Here is a 17,637-nt window from a genome sequence, read left to right as displayed (position 1 = left end):
TAACCCCTAAGTAGATGATCATTTTCAGATCTAAGATCCTATTTCCTTCTGCATTTCAGAAAAAAAACAAATCCAAATGGCTTTTTTTTGTGTATGGGCTGATATCTGAGGCCTGCCTTTTGCAGGCTATTAAGAGTGTTAATAGTCCATCCATCCTCAACCCCTTTTCCCATTTTTGCACATGGAGTCAGGGTGTCACTTCAACAGTGACAATCATCTAGAGCCAAGGTTGTTCAATTAATGTCTGGCATATTGAAGTAGTTTCCCATCAGTAACACTCACTGTCTTTCTCTGTCATCCCAAGGACATAGACTACCATTTTCTTATGTTTTTGCCTCATCATGTGGAAGTTTTCTGTATATAATGTAAGTGTGGACTGATGCCATTACCAGTCTCCAGTGTTGCATCTAATGCCTGCATTCTTTCATGTTTGCTTGCTCATTATATTGTTTTAACATCTTCCCTTCTACATAAGGCTACACAACTCCACTTTTATTGGCTTATACTCCTTGCCAATTGTAAATATTGTCTGTTCTGGCATTTCTCTTTCATAGGCATTGTTCTCATTGTGCTGGTGGTTCGTCTCTACTTTGGTTCAGATCACATTTCTGTTTGTGCCACAGTATTATGGTTTATACTTCCAACAAAGCTTTAAGATCAGGTATCGTTCTCCCTAGACTGTGTACACTGTTAACGGTTACTATTTTTCATGTATCTTGTTACCTTTTGTCTCATCCATGTTGATAATGTAAATGTTGCTCTACTGATGTACTTTTGATCTCCTGTTAGTATCTTCCCTAGCAGCACATACGTCACTAATTATTCCAGTAATCTCATATTTTCCTGATGCTTCCTGCACCGCCTCATATTATTGTTAATGTAGTGGTTTCGCGTTTCTGCTACAGGCGTTCAGGTGCTAGTAGCTTGCCACACATCTGCTCGCTGCTACTTTCTTTAAAAAGCAAGTGCTCAAACTCTCACTAGCCTGATTTCCCATTTCTACATAGCCCTCCTAACACCTGACTATATAAAGATGTATAGCCATTCTGGAACCTAAACCCTAATTCTAAAACTCCACCCAGGCCCAACCATAGTCCTCACTCCCTTACCCTAAACCTCCAGTCTTCCTCCATAACCCTAATCCTAAAGTCCCCAAACCCAAAACTCTAATCTGCATTCTAAAACCTAAATTCTGAATTGATCCCTAACCCTATATCTCCCCTCCTATTCCTTAAATCTAAAATGCATTGTGATGCTTGATCCTGCCAAACCTTGCTGAATTTCTGGGGTGAGCCATGCTGACTCTCCTGGATGCTTTAGTTGGTCAGCCCTGGCTGACCATTTTGGAATAGTTAGTGCTGCCCCCCCCCCCCAGGCTGACTGTTTTAGGGTGCTTGCTGCTGCCACCCTGGTTGACTGTTTTAGGATGTTTGATGATCCCACCCTTGCTGACTTTTTTGGGGTACTTGGTGCTTCTGAAATGCTCAGTATTGTTAGCCTTGACTTACTGTTTAGTATGCCTAATCCTGCTAAGCCTTGAGTGACTCTCTGGGATCCTTTATCTTGCCTGCCATACCTCACTTTTTGAGATGCTCAATCTTGCCAGCACTGGCAGAATTTCTGGGCATTCATTCTTGTCTTTTTTTCCAAAATCTGTTTGGTCTTTGGGCCTGGCCATCTTGCCCAATTCTTTAGGATGCTTTATCCTACCAGATGTGGCTGAATTGTTGGGTCACTGAGTTTTGTCAGCTTTGAGTGTCTCTCAGAGAAGGTCAGTCGCACAAGCTCTAGCTGAATTATGGGGTCCTAAATCATACCACTCTGGTATACTCTTTAGGATGTCCAACCATTCCATGCCTTGCTAACTTGCTGGGATGTCTGATCCTATAAACTATGGCTAACTCTCTAAAATGCTTAATCGTGCCATATAGGGCTGACCTTCTGGGACACTTACTGCTGCCAGCACTCACTAACTCTGTGGGATGCTAGAGTTTCCTAGCCTTGGTTAACTGTCTGGAATGTTTGATTCTGACAGCCTTGGCTGGCTGTTTGGGGTGTTTGATCCTGCCGTCCCAATTTTCAATTCCTGACTGATTCTCTTTAATGGTCATTCCTGCCAAACGTTGTTGACTCACATGATTCCTTGAGCCTACTAGCCATGGCTGAGTCTCTGTGATTCTTGAACCCTGGCTAATAATCTGAAATACCAAGTCCTACCATTCTAGACTGAAGCTCTGGGACACTCAGTCATGTCATCATTGACTGACTCTCTGAAGCATCCATTTTTGCTAGTCTTAGATAAGTCTCCAAAATTCTCACTCTGCTAGCCTTGGCAGATTCTCTATTATGTTACACACACTCAGCCATGGATGGACCTGTCCTGACAGCCCAAATGACTCTCTAGGATGCTTAATCCTTCTCCTTCTAGCCTTAGCTGACTCTTTTGTTTGCATGACTATGCTAGTTTGAGCTGAATTGCTAGGATGACCAATCCTGCCAACTCCTTCTGATTTCCTAGGATGGTCAGCACTGACAGTCCTGGTTGACTTGCTGAGATATTTGCACTAAATCCTACCAGCAGTGGGTGACTGTGTGGAAAACTCCATCTTATCAGCTCTGACTCAATGAGATACTTAGACTTGTTTAATCAAACTAGCTCAGAGGAATGTGCAGCCCTGCAATTTATGGCTGAACTTGTGAGGTGCTTTATCCAACCAACCCTGGCTGACATTCGAGGATAATTGATCCTGTTCATCTTTGCTGACTTTTGGGAATATCTGATCCTTTCATCCATGTCTGAGTGTTTGAAATGATCGATTCTCCTAACTTTGGCTGATTGTTTAGGATGCGTGAACCATCCACAATGGTTGATTTTTGGTATGTTCATTACTATCACCTAGACTGACCTTTTGGGATACTCAGTCCTGCTATCCTTGGCTGACTTCCTTGTTTTGTCTCTTTCTGTCTTTCTTGGCTAACCCTCTAGGGTGCTTGGCCCAGGTCTGTCGGCCTTCGCTGACTATCTGGTAATTATACTTTTTTCCTCTAACCCATGTTCCTGGCAGCAGTAACAGACTCTGCATCTGGACTAGTAGACTGAGTACAAACCACACATTGTAAACAGATTTCAGGTTACTTTAAAAAGGCTAATCATCTTTATTTTTTATATTGTTTCTGTAAACAAGCATATTTCATACCTCTCAGCCTGTTAGAACAAGAAATCTGGACAAAGCCATAAAAAAAAAGGGGGGGGCTGAACAAAGGCCCCAAAATAGGGGCAATTTTTAAATATTGCTCTTACAAACTTAGAAAGCTGATAGAATGACAGGTTTTGCATTAGTAGGAATTGTCTGAAGGGTATGAAGTCTGAAACTCAAATGTTTGTCATTATTTTCTGACTTTAATCTTTAATGATTTGCCAGAAAACTACAACTGTATGAAACGTAGACCACAAATATGAGGCAAAAATCTGGACATTCTGCAAAAATCTGTACAGTTGAGAGGTATGTGGCATATTTATATTTTTAAGCTATATGCCAAATAAAACCTGACAGAACAGATTTCTTGGCTGGCACCGTATAAACAAAGTAAAAAGAAGCATAAGGTCAACTGAGTAATAAATGAACACATTTGTTAATACAGTAGGGATCTTGCGATAACAGACAATCTAAAGAAACAAAGATAGCCATTCAACACAACACTACTGCACTTGCATTAATCTGTGAGACAAGTATACAGTAAGATACTAGCTGCACAAATAATATGAGTTCATTCCTTCCACTGGAGCTCTGGAAGTTTGTAGTCCAGTTTCTAAATATTTCATCCAGAGCTTTGGCAAAATCAAGTGATATCCTCACCTTACAGTTGAAACAACTATCCATATCTCTAGAAGCGTGTTAGTAAAGAAGCATGAATGTCAAACTTTTCAGCACAAACTAATCCTTACAGGGCTATCATTCATTAGATTCTGGGTCTTAACTGAAATTTTAAGTCACAATAAACAAAGTAAATAGCATTTTTTAATGTTTGGTAAACAAACGACAATGCCTAACTAATCATGTAAACTGCATGCATATTGTCAGATACATTTTACTCTTCCCACTAAGAGCTTTCATTTGAGGCTAACCAGCTCTATCTTTGTTGTTTGGTTGTTGAGATATTTAGGAACATATGAAAGTTATGAGAACATGAGTGAATAGTATATGAACAAAAGTTAATATTTCTTTAGCTGCACAAGACAGAGGTCAAGAATCAATACAGTGTTACCCCATGTAAGCTTTAAAGTGACATATTGTTGAGATGATGGTTGCAGGGAGTATACATTTAGAATGATTGAAGTAAATATGAACAGGCAATATTAGATGCCTAGAGACATCCCTAGGATTATTCTAGAAGAATGCCTGGAGGCGTCACTGGCATTTAATTAAAGTTATAGTCATTAAAGCATGAAGAACTAAGTGCAAAACTGATAGCACAGGAGTCCCAGGACTTTGACTCATTATAAAAACACATGTAGCTAGTTAGTTGTCTTTGAAATCACTTGCAAGCTAGAATCCTTACTGTGTAATGCCTTGAACCTCCTATAGTGGAGGCCCAAGGGATAGATATATATATAGATATAGATATTGAGATTCACTTCATAATCTCAAAATACTGAAATCTCGAATTTCAGTATCTCGAGACTATAAAGCCGAAAATTCAAAATACTGAAACCCCAAAAGTGCGAAATTCAAAATTGCGACTTTTAAATAAACCCCCCACCACACAAACACACATACACCTTCCTCCCACACTACAACAAACAAACAAAACACACACAAACACAACAAAACAAATACACAAACCTACCCTACACATAAGCAGGGGGGCAAGCCCCCCTGCACCCCACATGTGGGGGGGGCTGCGCCCCACACCCCCACTACTTATATATTCTAACTCCGAGGTCGCACTAAACAGACCAGTACACTAAACCCATCACTACACATTCTTCATTCCCCTTGCACAAACACACATCACATACGTACAAACACCACCATTCTCAACACTTACACTCGCACTCTTACCTACATACCGTAAGCTACACCTACAACTTTCCAACACACTAACATACACTAAAATCCCTACCCAAAACCCTTAACATATAAACACTTACCTGAATCTCCAGCTATCCATTAACACAGTGAACCATCACAACTACTGATTCAACATTTCCGGATTCAGTTATGTGGAATTTCGCGCAACTGAGCTTTTGTTATTTACATCTCGAGATACTGATATTCAAGATTTCAGTATTTCAAGAATGTGAAGTGCACCCAGATATAGATATAGATATAGATATAGATATAGATATAGATATAGATACAGATATATATGACCCCTTAAAGACTTAACAGTATTTCAACAAAGTGGCTTCTAAATGCCCATGGCTTTTTACATTTTAAGTTTTTATGGGGATGTTTAGGCCTCCTATATTTTAGGAAGTAAAGAAGTCCTAATAACCATCTATATTTCAATATTTTGCTCATTCCCACATGTATCTAATTAGTTGCCTTTGAAGTCACTTTATCTTCTTCTGAATACATTGTTCTGGGGTGTCACACCTATTACCATATTGAAATACTTAATAAACCAAATCAAGAATAAAAGGCTAGCACAGAGAGACCACGTTCCTGTTAAAACATGTAGCATAAAAATAAAAACCTCGTGTACAGGAACGTGAGGGCCTGTAAAACTCAACACTGCTTGTTCGCAAAGTCACAAAAATACTGCATTCCTCTGCAGACACCAGCATGTAGTACTAAGCAGCAATGGCAAGTAAAAAGCAAAACCAGAAAGCAGTCCACAACGTCCAAAACGATAAAAAACCTTCTTTATTGCATGCAGTAGTAAGCGCTTTCACCAGAATGGCTTCCTCAGACTGTAGCAGCATACACATCACACAGTCATTAAATAGCTTCAACAATTAACAACAGGGTGTTGTTCAAACCAATTAATTAAACAATAAAATATTCATGAAGCTTCTACTATGTACACGAGGTTTTTATATTGAAATACTTGTCTAACTAGTAGCACATATAGAATATTGCATGATAACTATAAGAACCAATTAGAGTTAGTTAGGAAGGATGAGGTAGAGAGACTGGATAAGCAATTCACAAAGAAGCAATGGGAGGATATATGTATTACTCCCTAATATGCAACAAAGTCTAGAAGATTTAGGATCTTTGCAGAAAGACGTAATTGGGAACATATATTTTGGGAGTGTAATGAGTTTTCAGACTTTTTCAAAATCCCATTTAGACTACTCTGTCAAATACTGGGTGAGCAAATTGCCTAGACATAGTAGGGCCTTGCTGAGTTTAATTCTGGTGGCTGCCACAACCATATTAGAAGTAGTGAATATAGTAACAGAGATAAAAGAACTGGAAGTGGGATATTTAGAAAAGGGCAGGAGTAAATTACATAGAAAAAATGGGAATTGTGGGAACAATACATGCAGACTAATGTTTTGGAGGAGGAATGAGGTTTAAGGGAAGGCAGGAATTGAATGAATTATTCAATGTTTGATTGACAATGACTGTATAGAAGATCATATGTGGTGTATAATGTTTGCAACTGAAAATATATCAAAAGTGCTTGTTTTTATTTATATAAATGTAGGATTTTCTATGTCATAATTGCTAATTCAATAAAGATGATTTTTGTTTAAAAAAATAAATACTTGCCTAACTAAACTGTTTTATAGATATAGCATTATACTAGGTGTTGTGCTGGATATAAACTTAACCAAATTTGCTAAAATACTTTATCTTGTTTCTTTCAAAGTTTGTTTCAGTATTTCTTGCATTGAGTTGCACTTTGCACCTTGTATGTATATGTATATGTTTATTTACTTTTTTGTCTTGTTCTTAATAGTTGCATGTATGTCATTTGTCTTGTTCTTAATAGTTGCATGCATGTCATTTATGCAATTCATACTTTGAGAATCACTGAAACCGGAGTCAAATTCCTTGTATGCGTGCATACTTGGCCAATAAATGTGATTCTGATTCCGATTAAATACATTTAATATGACACTCTAATGTCAGTTCGTTATCCATCCATATTCTAAATCTTTATATACCACATCCTCCTTCAGGACCCCTTCTTAGTCCTATGAATGTATTACATCAGTTTACTGCCTTGCACGTTTATATAATCAGATTTTAATACTATAGTTGTTGCTGCCATTACACCACATACACGGGTTGTACTCCAAATGAAACAAGAACTGGTTTCCAATAATGTAAATGGATAAGAGCAAATGATGCTGGTGGCACTCCTTTTTTTTCTGGAACTCAGACACCATCTTCGCCCTTCAAATCTAATTAGAATATATGTCACTTAAACATCATCAAGTGTAAAGGTGCTAAGGAACGATCCTTTCCAACTTTCCTTAGTTTACGCAGCAAGATTTTATGGTCTACAATAACAAACACTCTACTGGATTCTTTAACAATGTTATGCCTCCTTGCTTCTTCACATCTATACCCCTTCCTAGTGCATTCCCAAAACACAAACCGTTAGTTTCTCTGGATACGCCTTTGTTACATGCATTCTGTCTCTAGTCTGTGATTGGTCTTCTTCCATAACCATGTAGAAGCCATTATTTTCTCCATTATATAACAGACTGTGCTAGTCCAATTAATAGGCCTGGAGTTATCAGCTTTCTCTTTATAACCATTATTTTTATAACCTGAAAGAATTATAGTTCTTTATCTTTCTTCTGTAATGTAACATTCTTTAATACTCCTATCTAACATGCAGGACAGCGTCAAGGCTAATACATCTTTTAACTGTGAAATCAGAATATTTGGTATTATAGCATGGCCAGTGCCTTACAGTCACTAAGATTCCCCAAATGTTAACTATTACATTTCCATTCTATACAATAGGAACAAGATTATTTTCTCCAACCAGAATGCCCCCTTCATCTAGGATCACTTCAACGTACAGCCAAGAATATTCATTTGTGAACAGCTGCTCACTCATTCCACTTCTATTTCTAGCACCAGCGTGCGTCCTTGTCTCCATAATGCATCTCTACCACACTTCATATTGTCTTTAGCATTGTTTGTCCTTGTCTCCATAATGCATCTCTACCACACTTCATATTGTCTTTAGTATTGTTTGTCCTTGTCTCCATAATGCAGCTCTACCACACTTCATATTGTCTTTAGTATTGTTTGCCCTTGTCTCCATAATGCATCTCTACCACACTTCATATTGTCTTTAGTATTTTGTCCTTGTCTCCATAATGCATCTCTACCACACTTCATATTGTCTTTAGTATTGTTTGTCCTTGTCTCCATAATGCATCTCTACCACACTTCATATTGTCTTTAGTATTGTTTGTCCTTGTCTCCATAATGCATCTCTACCACACTTCATATTGTCTTTAGTATTGTTTGTCCTTGTCTCCATAATGCATCTCTACCACACTTCATATTGTCTTTAGTATTGTTTGTCCTTGTCTCCATAATGCAGCTCTACCACACTTCATATTGTCTTTAGTATTGTTTGTCCTTGTCTCCGTAATGCATCTCTGCCACACTTCATATTGTCTTTAGTATTGTTTGTCCTTGTCTCCATAATGCATCTCTACCACACTTCATATTGTCTTTAGTATTGTTTGTCCTTGTCTCCGTAATGCATCTCTGCCACACTTCATATTGTTTTTAGTATTGTGGGTTTACTTTGTTTTCTTTTACCTGTTACTCATTTATTTACATTCTTTTCACATTTTTGATACAGTATTGAATTTTATTGTATCCCCTATACATTTGCTTCTCTTAAGCATCCTCTATTTTTTTTTCCCTTGTTACACCTTTAGTTATTTTTTTTTTTATTATACATGTACTAACTTTTTTGGTCTTCTATTATACCCATCTGATGGCTTCACTATCTTTAACTAACTGACCCATTAGTTTTACCCAGGGAACAGGCAAAGTATTCCAGGTCTAGGTGAGAATCCTGTAACGCATTCATTTCCGCCCATGTTGCTTAATTGGCCCATTTGCTCCCCCATCACAAAAACTGGGTGGCAAGGAGTGGGACAGCTTTCAGGTTTGGCAGAGTGGCCTACCCTCCCACCTTTGGTCCAACTCCTCCCTGCCTCCCTGTGGTGGCTGTTTGTATCTCCACTCAATGCTGGGTGCTGTGAGAAACATGTCTCTACATGCTGACTTCCCCAGCCAGTGGACTTTTACAGTGGCAGCATATGCTTAACAAACCCATCCTCCATGGAAGTCATGCCAACTGCTCCACAGAGGTTACACCCAAGCAGCTAGACAGAGCCACTTCTCTTACCCCAGGATCCACCCTCCTTGCCTGGCTCTTCTAGTGCTTGAGCCACTAATGGAACCTGGCTCTTCTGGGTCATAGTAAGTATTTCATCCCACTGTGGGGACTGTAGGAACTGGGGTTGTACTAACTCTTTTCATTTTCACAGTGCTCATCCATCAGTCTAATCTCTTTTGAAACACTGAATAAGCCATGTCAAGATTAAATGTCTCCACTCCATGCTTCCATTCCCATCTCCTCAGATCTTGTTTAATTTTTTTCAAGTATGTTTTTTACTTGTATATAGGTTTCATTGTTTTAGTAATACCTGCTCTGCTAATGACACTGTGGTCTGTACCCACAAGAGGAAGGATATTTCAATAGCATATCTTCAAGCATGAGCATCCAATGATATTCTACTGAAGACCACCTCACCTTTTGTACATTTTCCGATGAGTTCAGCTATGTTCGTACTGTTCACCTGTTCTTTCATCCTGTCTGTTCACCTGTTCTTTCATCCTGTCTGTTCACCTGTTCTTTCATCCTGTCTGTCTTTCCTTGACTTACCTTTATTTATTACTATTTGTTAATTGGGTAGGTGGGCTAATTAACTGACCTTTTAGCCACAACCTGAGCTCAGAGTTCATGTTCATTGTTGTTCTGGTCTCTCTTTGGTGTACTTTAATCAGCTATCAGTGCAGGACTATTAAAACTAAATATTAATAATTCATCCATAATTCGTTAATTAACACCGCAATAGTTATAGGTGACCTGTATACACTATCCATAATCAAAGGTCTGTTCTTACACATCATTTATATTATTACACTTCTGGCACATCTCAGCCAGAATATTTTAATCTGCCATTTATAGTCAACATAATTCTGATGTATGAATTACTACTTAGACTTGGCTACCTATTTTAATTTCTATATTATCCCACCTCAGAGAGTACTATAAGTATTTGATAATGTGCATTTTGTTTCTGTTATACGTTTCTGTCAAACAAATGCAACAACTGGACATTTGCTATCATCATATTTTATAGATGCTGTAAACTTAATATAAACTTGTACTGCTCTGATTATATAGTTTCCCAACAACAGAGGCTACATGACAGCAAAGTGGGAGTAATGATTTAGGTGATGGTGGGGAGGGAGCAGAAGTCCCACACTAATGAGGGTGAATGTGGACTTTCTTCCTTACAAAATCACTAATAATTAATAAAATAAAAATTGTAATACCCACATATTTTCAAGTAGCGTGGTTAATGCAATACCATGGTCAAATGCATTATAAATGTGTTAAGACATTAGGAAGCTGACATGTCATCAAATTTTGTTCCACAATTATCAAGTCAGGAATGTGAGATGTGATAAGCTGGTATGAACCCATCAAACCACAGTTATAACAACCTGTATTAGTTTGCAAGGTTTCCAGAATTTGCCTAAATTTATATCTATTTCATTAATTCTAGGTTGCAAACAAGATGGTGATTTCTGGAGTGTCACATTTGATATGTCTTCCATTTCAACTGATGAAGAAATTAAACTGGCAGAGTTGCGCATTCAGTTATCTCAATTTGCTGACTCCAAAAATGTGACAATCAGGATCTACCACCGTCGCGAATTCAAATGTCAACAGCAAAACATCTGCCAAGAGAGACTCTTGCTGGGCATGTTTACTGCCACACCATCATCCACTGCATCCTCGTGGAAAGTGTTCAATGTCACATCAATGATGAAGTATTGGCTGGACCCAAGCTCAAGGTTCCAAGGTGGAAGTCATCATCTGTCTAATACCAAGAGGGATGATATTATGGTAGGCCCTTATTATGGGCATCCTTTTGGATTGACAGATGTACTAGAACTGGGCCCAACAGCTGAAGAGAACAATAAGAAAGGCCCAGTTTATCACACAATTGACAGAGTTTTGATGGTGGTCTTTTCTAAAAGAAAGACCTTGAGCTCTCCGGCTGGCTTTCCTACACTTATGAAAACTGTGGAAGAGTCCATACATATTAGCAGAGAGGATTACTCCATAGGCATTGGAGGCCGCAGGCAACGCAGAAACAAGAAAGGACGAGAGCGAGTGAGGATGGCCAGCAAAACTGACAGGCCAGCACAAGGTACCAAGCCTCTTTGCAGGAAAGTGGACATGTATGTGGACTTTGACCAGATTGGTTGGGGAGGGTGGATTGTGTACCCTAAAAGGTACAATGCTTACAGATGTGAAGGTGATTGCCCATCTCCAGTGGATGAAACCTTTAAGCCAACCAACCATGCATATATGCAGGTAAAATAGCTTCTCTTCATATGTATGGACCTTTACTTTAATTAACTTAACAAATGTAAAGCCTTCTTTTTTTAATTAATTTCTATGTTTACACAGAAAATGGTTAAGGTAAATAAACTCTTCAACTCTTCCAGCAATTTTTGTTGTGGCAGAAAAAAATAAGATTGGGGGGGGGGGGTAGTGCTGAAGTTCAGTAAAACAGAAGGTTGTAGGTCAAAGTAATACCATCTCACAGTCTTGTCTCTCTCTCTTTATGTTTTTCCATACAGAGCTTGTTGCAACTATACCATCCCAGCCGGGTACCCTGTCCATCTTGTGCACCAATTAAACTCAGTCCTCTTTCCATGTTATATTACGAAAATGGAGAAGTAATCCTTCGGCATCATGAAGATATGATTGTGGAAGAGTGTGGATGCCACTAAAAATGCACGACAGAACTTTTCTCGCCCAGAAAACAACCACTATAGCCCTTATGAAGGACTAAACAGAAGCCAAAAGCAGATAAGCTCAGAAGCTGAATTGAGAGAAAGCTAAGACAGTTAAAAGCTGGTTTATCAGCATAAGGGTATAGTATAAGGTATGCCCTCCCCGGTGGCTCTAAACTGGCCAAGGGCACAGTGTATGCCTTTCACAGGGCCCCAGACTAGCACAGGGTCCATAAGTAGAATGACAGCTGAAGAGAAGGATATGAAATGGACATGTATCTGCAGTAACCTCTTCCCTCCTTTCTGTTCATTACTTGTTGGCTTGATACATCATAAATAATTACTGGTTGGCTTGATATATCATCAATAAGTTATCTAAATTATTACATAGGCTACAGAAGTCATACTAATATAAATGAAAGAGAATTGTTAGTAAAAGGCTCTTGTGGCCCTTATGTGGCCCTGCACAGTTTGCACTATCAGAAAGCTGGATAAGAGAGTGGGTTTCAGAAATAATACCTATAGAATAAACTGATGCTTATTTTATGTGCAGATTAATGTAGTCTGCATAACTTTGTAAATTATGTATATAACTGTGCTAAGAAAATATAAATATCTTTATTTTTGTACATAAACTCTGAAAAAATATATTTAATTTATTGCACTGAGTATGCATGCTATAGTTTTGTGTTTATTTGTAATGTATTTTCACAGTTTCAGGCACAGCTAAAATAAAAGCTAGCTTGATATAAGCTTGTTCAATAAATGAAAACATGAAAATCTCATGAGGCTCAGGTACATTTCTGTAGCAGCACAAGCTATGCCTTAGTGTTATGAATACAGTTTACTTTAACCCAACTACCAAGATAAAATGCAATATATCTAAATTACAGTATTCTATAAATGTAGTATTATTTTAGAATACAATACTAAGTGAATGAGAATGCTGAGAATGCTAGCTATCAAACAGTGACCATTATTCATACAGAACAGCTCTATATATGCATGCATTTCTTTTTGCTGAAGATATAAATCAGTCTCTGCATAAGTTCAGTTCATATGCACATTAAATGTAATAATGAGAGTTAATCTACATGTACACAGTTGTGTCCATATCAGTCTCTGTCTTTCTATGTGTATTTTGTTAGTCTGTTGATGTTTCAGTGTATCTGTCACCATGCGATGAGGAAGATGTCACTTTATGTCATATCACAACTCCATTAGAAGTTAGTATTGTCAATGATTATACTGGTTTATAGGTGAACAGTCCAAAAGTAAGTAAGCCATAAGAATGTTGTCTTTGACCTTTATGTGAGGCTTTCAGTATTTGCAGGAGTAGAGAAGGATCCACTGTAAAATATAAGCACTGTTATCACTTTGCAATTATTATTATTTCTTTACTTTATTGATTCTGATAATGTTGGATTTTCATCTGTTTTGAATGCAAAATACTTCTCAGATACATTTAAAATGATAGATGCAAGACACTATTATTAAAACTCTTGAAGTTACATTTTTTTCAAGTGGCAAACCACAGAGCATGCTCTAGTAGTAGTTCATTGGCTAATACTTGAGTGGACAAAGCTGACCACTCTGACAGTGAAAGTAAAAAAAGTGAGTCTGAGTATCCTTGAGCAAAAAGGAGGACAGGGACTGAGGCCATGATGAATGAGATTAGTACACCAGAAGAATAAGTGGATCCAGGTATTACAAAAAATAAAGGCAGACAAAATGGATTGTTGATCTTTTTTGGCAGCTATGTCTCTATTTCTATAAATAAATTTATAATTGCAGATGTAATGTTACTCAGCATAGCTTTTATATGATGGCAACTCAACATATATTTATTTATTTGTATTCATTTATTTATTTACATAACATTTGTTTACCGGGAAAGTCAGACTGGGGCAGAACACATTTTCAGAAGAGGCCTGGGGAGAAACGCTCCAGACGCATGTCTTTGGAATATGTATTAATGCATCTATCACATACGAAACATGTAAAAGTCACTTCAGAAATCAGCAATTTAGTTTTGTACACAGACAGAATAAATAAAGTTAAGTACAAAACAACATATAGTCGACTCTGACAACAACGCATATACAATAAAATGACATACATTGAGTACAAGTAGGGAAGAAACCACATGTGGCTAGCTAGCATGATGGTAAGCCTTACAGTAAGTAACCATATTAATTTGAATTGACTGCCAGAGGAAATGGGTATTTAGCATGAATATGGAAGGTGGCACACATCATTGATATGGCTTTAGTGTCTTTGTGGTTATTAATCATATTAGTCTGCAGATGCCTGTTATGTGGTATGTGCATTTGGCATGGAGAAGAAAGTGGCACATGACTTGATGGTAATACAATCTTCACAATTAATAACCATATTAATGTGAATGTGGCTGTAAGATGATACCTGCATTAAATGGCAATATGGAGAATGTCATGCATGCTGGCATGGTGATAGCATCTTCACAATTATTAACCATTTTAATCTGCAGGTGGCTGTCAGAAGTATAATCATTATGTAGTAGTGCTTCACATTCATTGCTATTGATCGGCACATGACTATCAGAGAATATGTACAGTTAGCATTAGTTAACATTAAGGAAGAAAGCAGCACATGCGGTTTTGTAGTCTGGCTGGTGAGGCCCATGTGAATTGTTGTGCACAGGGGCCTGTAACAGTACAAAAGTAAACCTGGTGGTTACAATGCTTTGCAGCTCACAGTAAAGTCAGACAGAGAATCAAAGCAAAATGGAGGAGATGGTCTGAACACAACACAGGCAAGTACTTTAGAAAAACTATAGCAAATATCCAAATTGTGGAAGAACAGCAGTGAACAACTATCAAACTTCTGCCACAGGGATAACAACCTTTTGCATAAAGTAAACAAAACACATAAAAACAAAATAAAGTCTCACTATATTAATTAAAACAACTGGCAGCACAAGATAAATGTATAGTATTTAGAAAGTATAAAGGAGTCAGAGAACAGGCAGAAGTGGTAACCAAAATAAAATAGATAAAGCCATGGAAGGCAGTCATAATCCTAATGACCCAAATGGAGGATCAGAAAGTCAGAATGCATCTTACTGGTTTATTAGGCAGGAAAACACAACTAGGAATTGTCAGGATTAATTGTGTAGAAGGCAGAGTGAAAAAGCAGATCTACAGAACACATACTTTTGGTTTGTGTTACTAAAGTGAGGGATGGTGATATACCAAATTTAGCCAAAATGAGTGCACTACATCAAGGGTCGATGCTTCTCATTTTAGAAAACACTTGAAACTTAAGTGGATAGCAGAATAAAGCAAGATGTGAAGCATAACATAATTCTAGGAAAACTGGGGGGGGGGCTATCAACACTTTTAATTAACGTTATTAATAAACCATGGCAGTGAGGTAAGTAGATATAATCTGGAGTAGGACATGTGACTCACAAGAGTAGTAGCAGGTTAAAAGCAAGAATCTATGTAACGGCCCATTTTATCTCACACACAGAAAGTTATGGAATCCATTCTGAGCAAAAAATGTGGCATATTTGAAAAGGCACATAAATCAAGATAACATGGATTCATTAATGGAAGATCATGTTGGAAGAAGCTAACAGAGGTATTTGATTGGCTGGCCAAAGTAATAGTCAACTGAGTGGCTATAGATTTATAGATTTCATTAAGACATTTAACAAAGTAATGCAATAAAGTCTAGTGATCACAATGTCAGACAGCACTGGACTGGGTCTGAAAATTGTGTGTTGAGTTATATAGACGGCTTTACACAGAAAACTATAGTAAGTACATGAAAGGTTTAGGCGCAAGCATAACTAGTCAGGTACCACAGGATTTAGCACTGGTTCACGTCATTTATAATGTAAAGTTACATCACATTGGTGTGGAAGAAAAATAAGGCAGAAGGAAAGAGAAGAGACTACACTCAAAAACCTGGAAAACAAATGGACAGGAACATGGCAGCTTTTTTTTCACAAAACAATCATTCAAAGTACTATACTTGGGGGACAAAAATGGAAAAAGAGTTCTACTGATGGACAGGTAGCAACAACAACATATGTAGAAAGGGACAAAAGGTGAGGTAATCATATCAGATCATCTGAAAGAAAGCATATGATGTAAGGAAGTAGTAAGGAGGCCTGATGGACACAGCATAGAGAAAAAGGTGCAGTCAATAGAAAGAGAGGGAGTATTGTGTGTCATTAAAACATCTGATGATATTCTATATGAAGTACTAAGTAAACATCTAGAGAACTCATCTCTGAAAAGAAAAATAAGATGGACAAGGTTCAGAGATCAATGTAATTTGTAGGGTATTCATCAGAAGCCACAAAAAGAGGATTATTAAAACTTAATTTATAGCCAACTGTAAACAGGAAGCAGATGACAGAGACTTTGAAATATTCTGGGGGAAGCAATAAAGCTCAAGAAGGCAGAGTAGTATAACCCAAAGGAAGAGATGTGTAACAAGTTTAGAATATGATTTGAAGAGTGGATGATAGCACAGGATAGTGTGAGGAAATATTTTAATAGAAAGAGTGGTGAATGCTAAGAATGGCCATCTTAAATATTTGGATTAAAACACTGACAAATCTCTTGAAAAGACAATCAGCGTTTATTGTAGGGATCAGGAAACTGTGCTGTGGGTTAACTATGATTTGCATTTTGACCAACAGTTGGGGGAAAATGCAGATTTTTACACCGTGCAGTCCTTAAGTCTCAACAACATCTATACTTCTACATTGCTATAACACCAGTATCAATAAAACTCTAAAGTAAATTAATACCATCACTGCAAGCTTGGATAAAGATGTAGTAGGGGTCTAGGAGAACATGCAAAAACAAACAAACAAATAAATAAATACATAAACAAACAAGCAAAATATGTCAAAATTAGCAGGAACAGAAGGAAAAAAAAAACACAAGTGAAAGAGAATGTAGTAACAGAAAATGCACCAAGCACAGTTATAGCCAAGCTATATTTCACCAGTACATCCTGAACATGCACTTACTAATATATCTTGAAGACAGCTGCTAGCTAGCTATACATAAAAAAATGAATCTACGTTGCTTGGGCAGTACTCAGGGCTTTACCACCTCTATCACTGCACCGTAACACTGGCCATATATTTAGACCTAGTTGCAGTTTATCAAGAATACCTCAAGTAGTTCCTACAGAATTCCACATGTTAAATAATTAAGAGTAATATCAGAACTTTTTGTATGTTGAGACATATTGATAAAACAATCATGCATAGAAAACATTTAGGTTCTCTGTCTATAGAGAATTGAATCCAGGTTGCCTGGACAGTACTCAGGGCTTTATCACTGTTCCTATTTATGTACAGCTGCAGCTTATCAAGCATATCTCAAGTAGTCCCTAGAATATTCCACATGTTAAATACCTGAAAGAGTAATATCAGAACATGTTGTATGCTGACTTCTAATAAATTAGATTACATTTATTTAAAAGCTTGGAAACTATAGAATCTGAATTAAAAAAAAAATTCAGACTTATAAAAGCATTGCTACTAATTAGTGCATCCCAACAAAGGAATTAAATACATTTCATCAGT

General features: G+C 37.5%; 1 protein-coding gene across 1 annotated transcript in view; it reads left to right on the top strand.

Moving 5' to 3' along the window:
• Positions 1 to 12,038, top strand: part of LOC122810670 (nodal homolog) — a 42,313-nt gene extending 30,275 nt beyond the window's left edge. Inside the window, exons 2-3 of the mRNA XM_044082239.1 lie at positions 10,799 to 11,616; positions 11,886 to 12,038. Of these exons, the coding sequence (XP_043938174.1) occupies positions 10,799 to 11,616; positions 11,886 to 12,038 (971 nt within the window). The remainder of the gene's footprint in view (positions 1 to 10,798; positions 11,617 to 11,885) is intronic.
• The last annotated feature ends 5,599 nt before the right edge of the window (positions 12,039 to 17,637 follow it).

This window comes from Protopterus annectens, chromosome 9.part0, assembly GCF_019279795.1.
Source record: "Protopterus annectens isolate FY-2018-M chromosome 9.part0, PAN1.0, whole genome shotgun sequence".
Lineage (NCBI taxonomy): Eukaryota > Metazoa > Chordata > Ceratodontiformes > Protopteridae > Protopterus > Protopterus annectens.
Note: the sequence above shows the minus strand (reverse complement) of the source record. Positions and strands in the feature narration are given on the sequence as shown.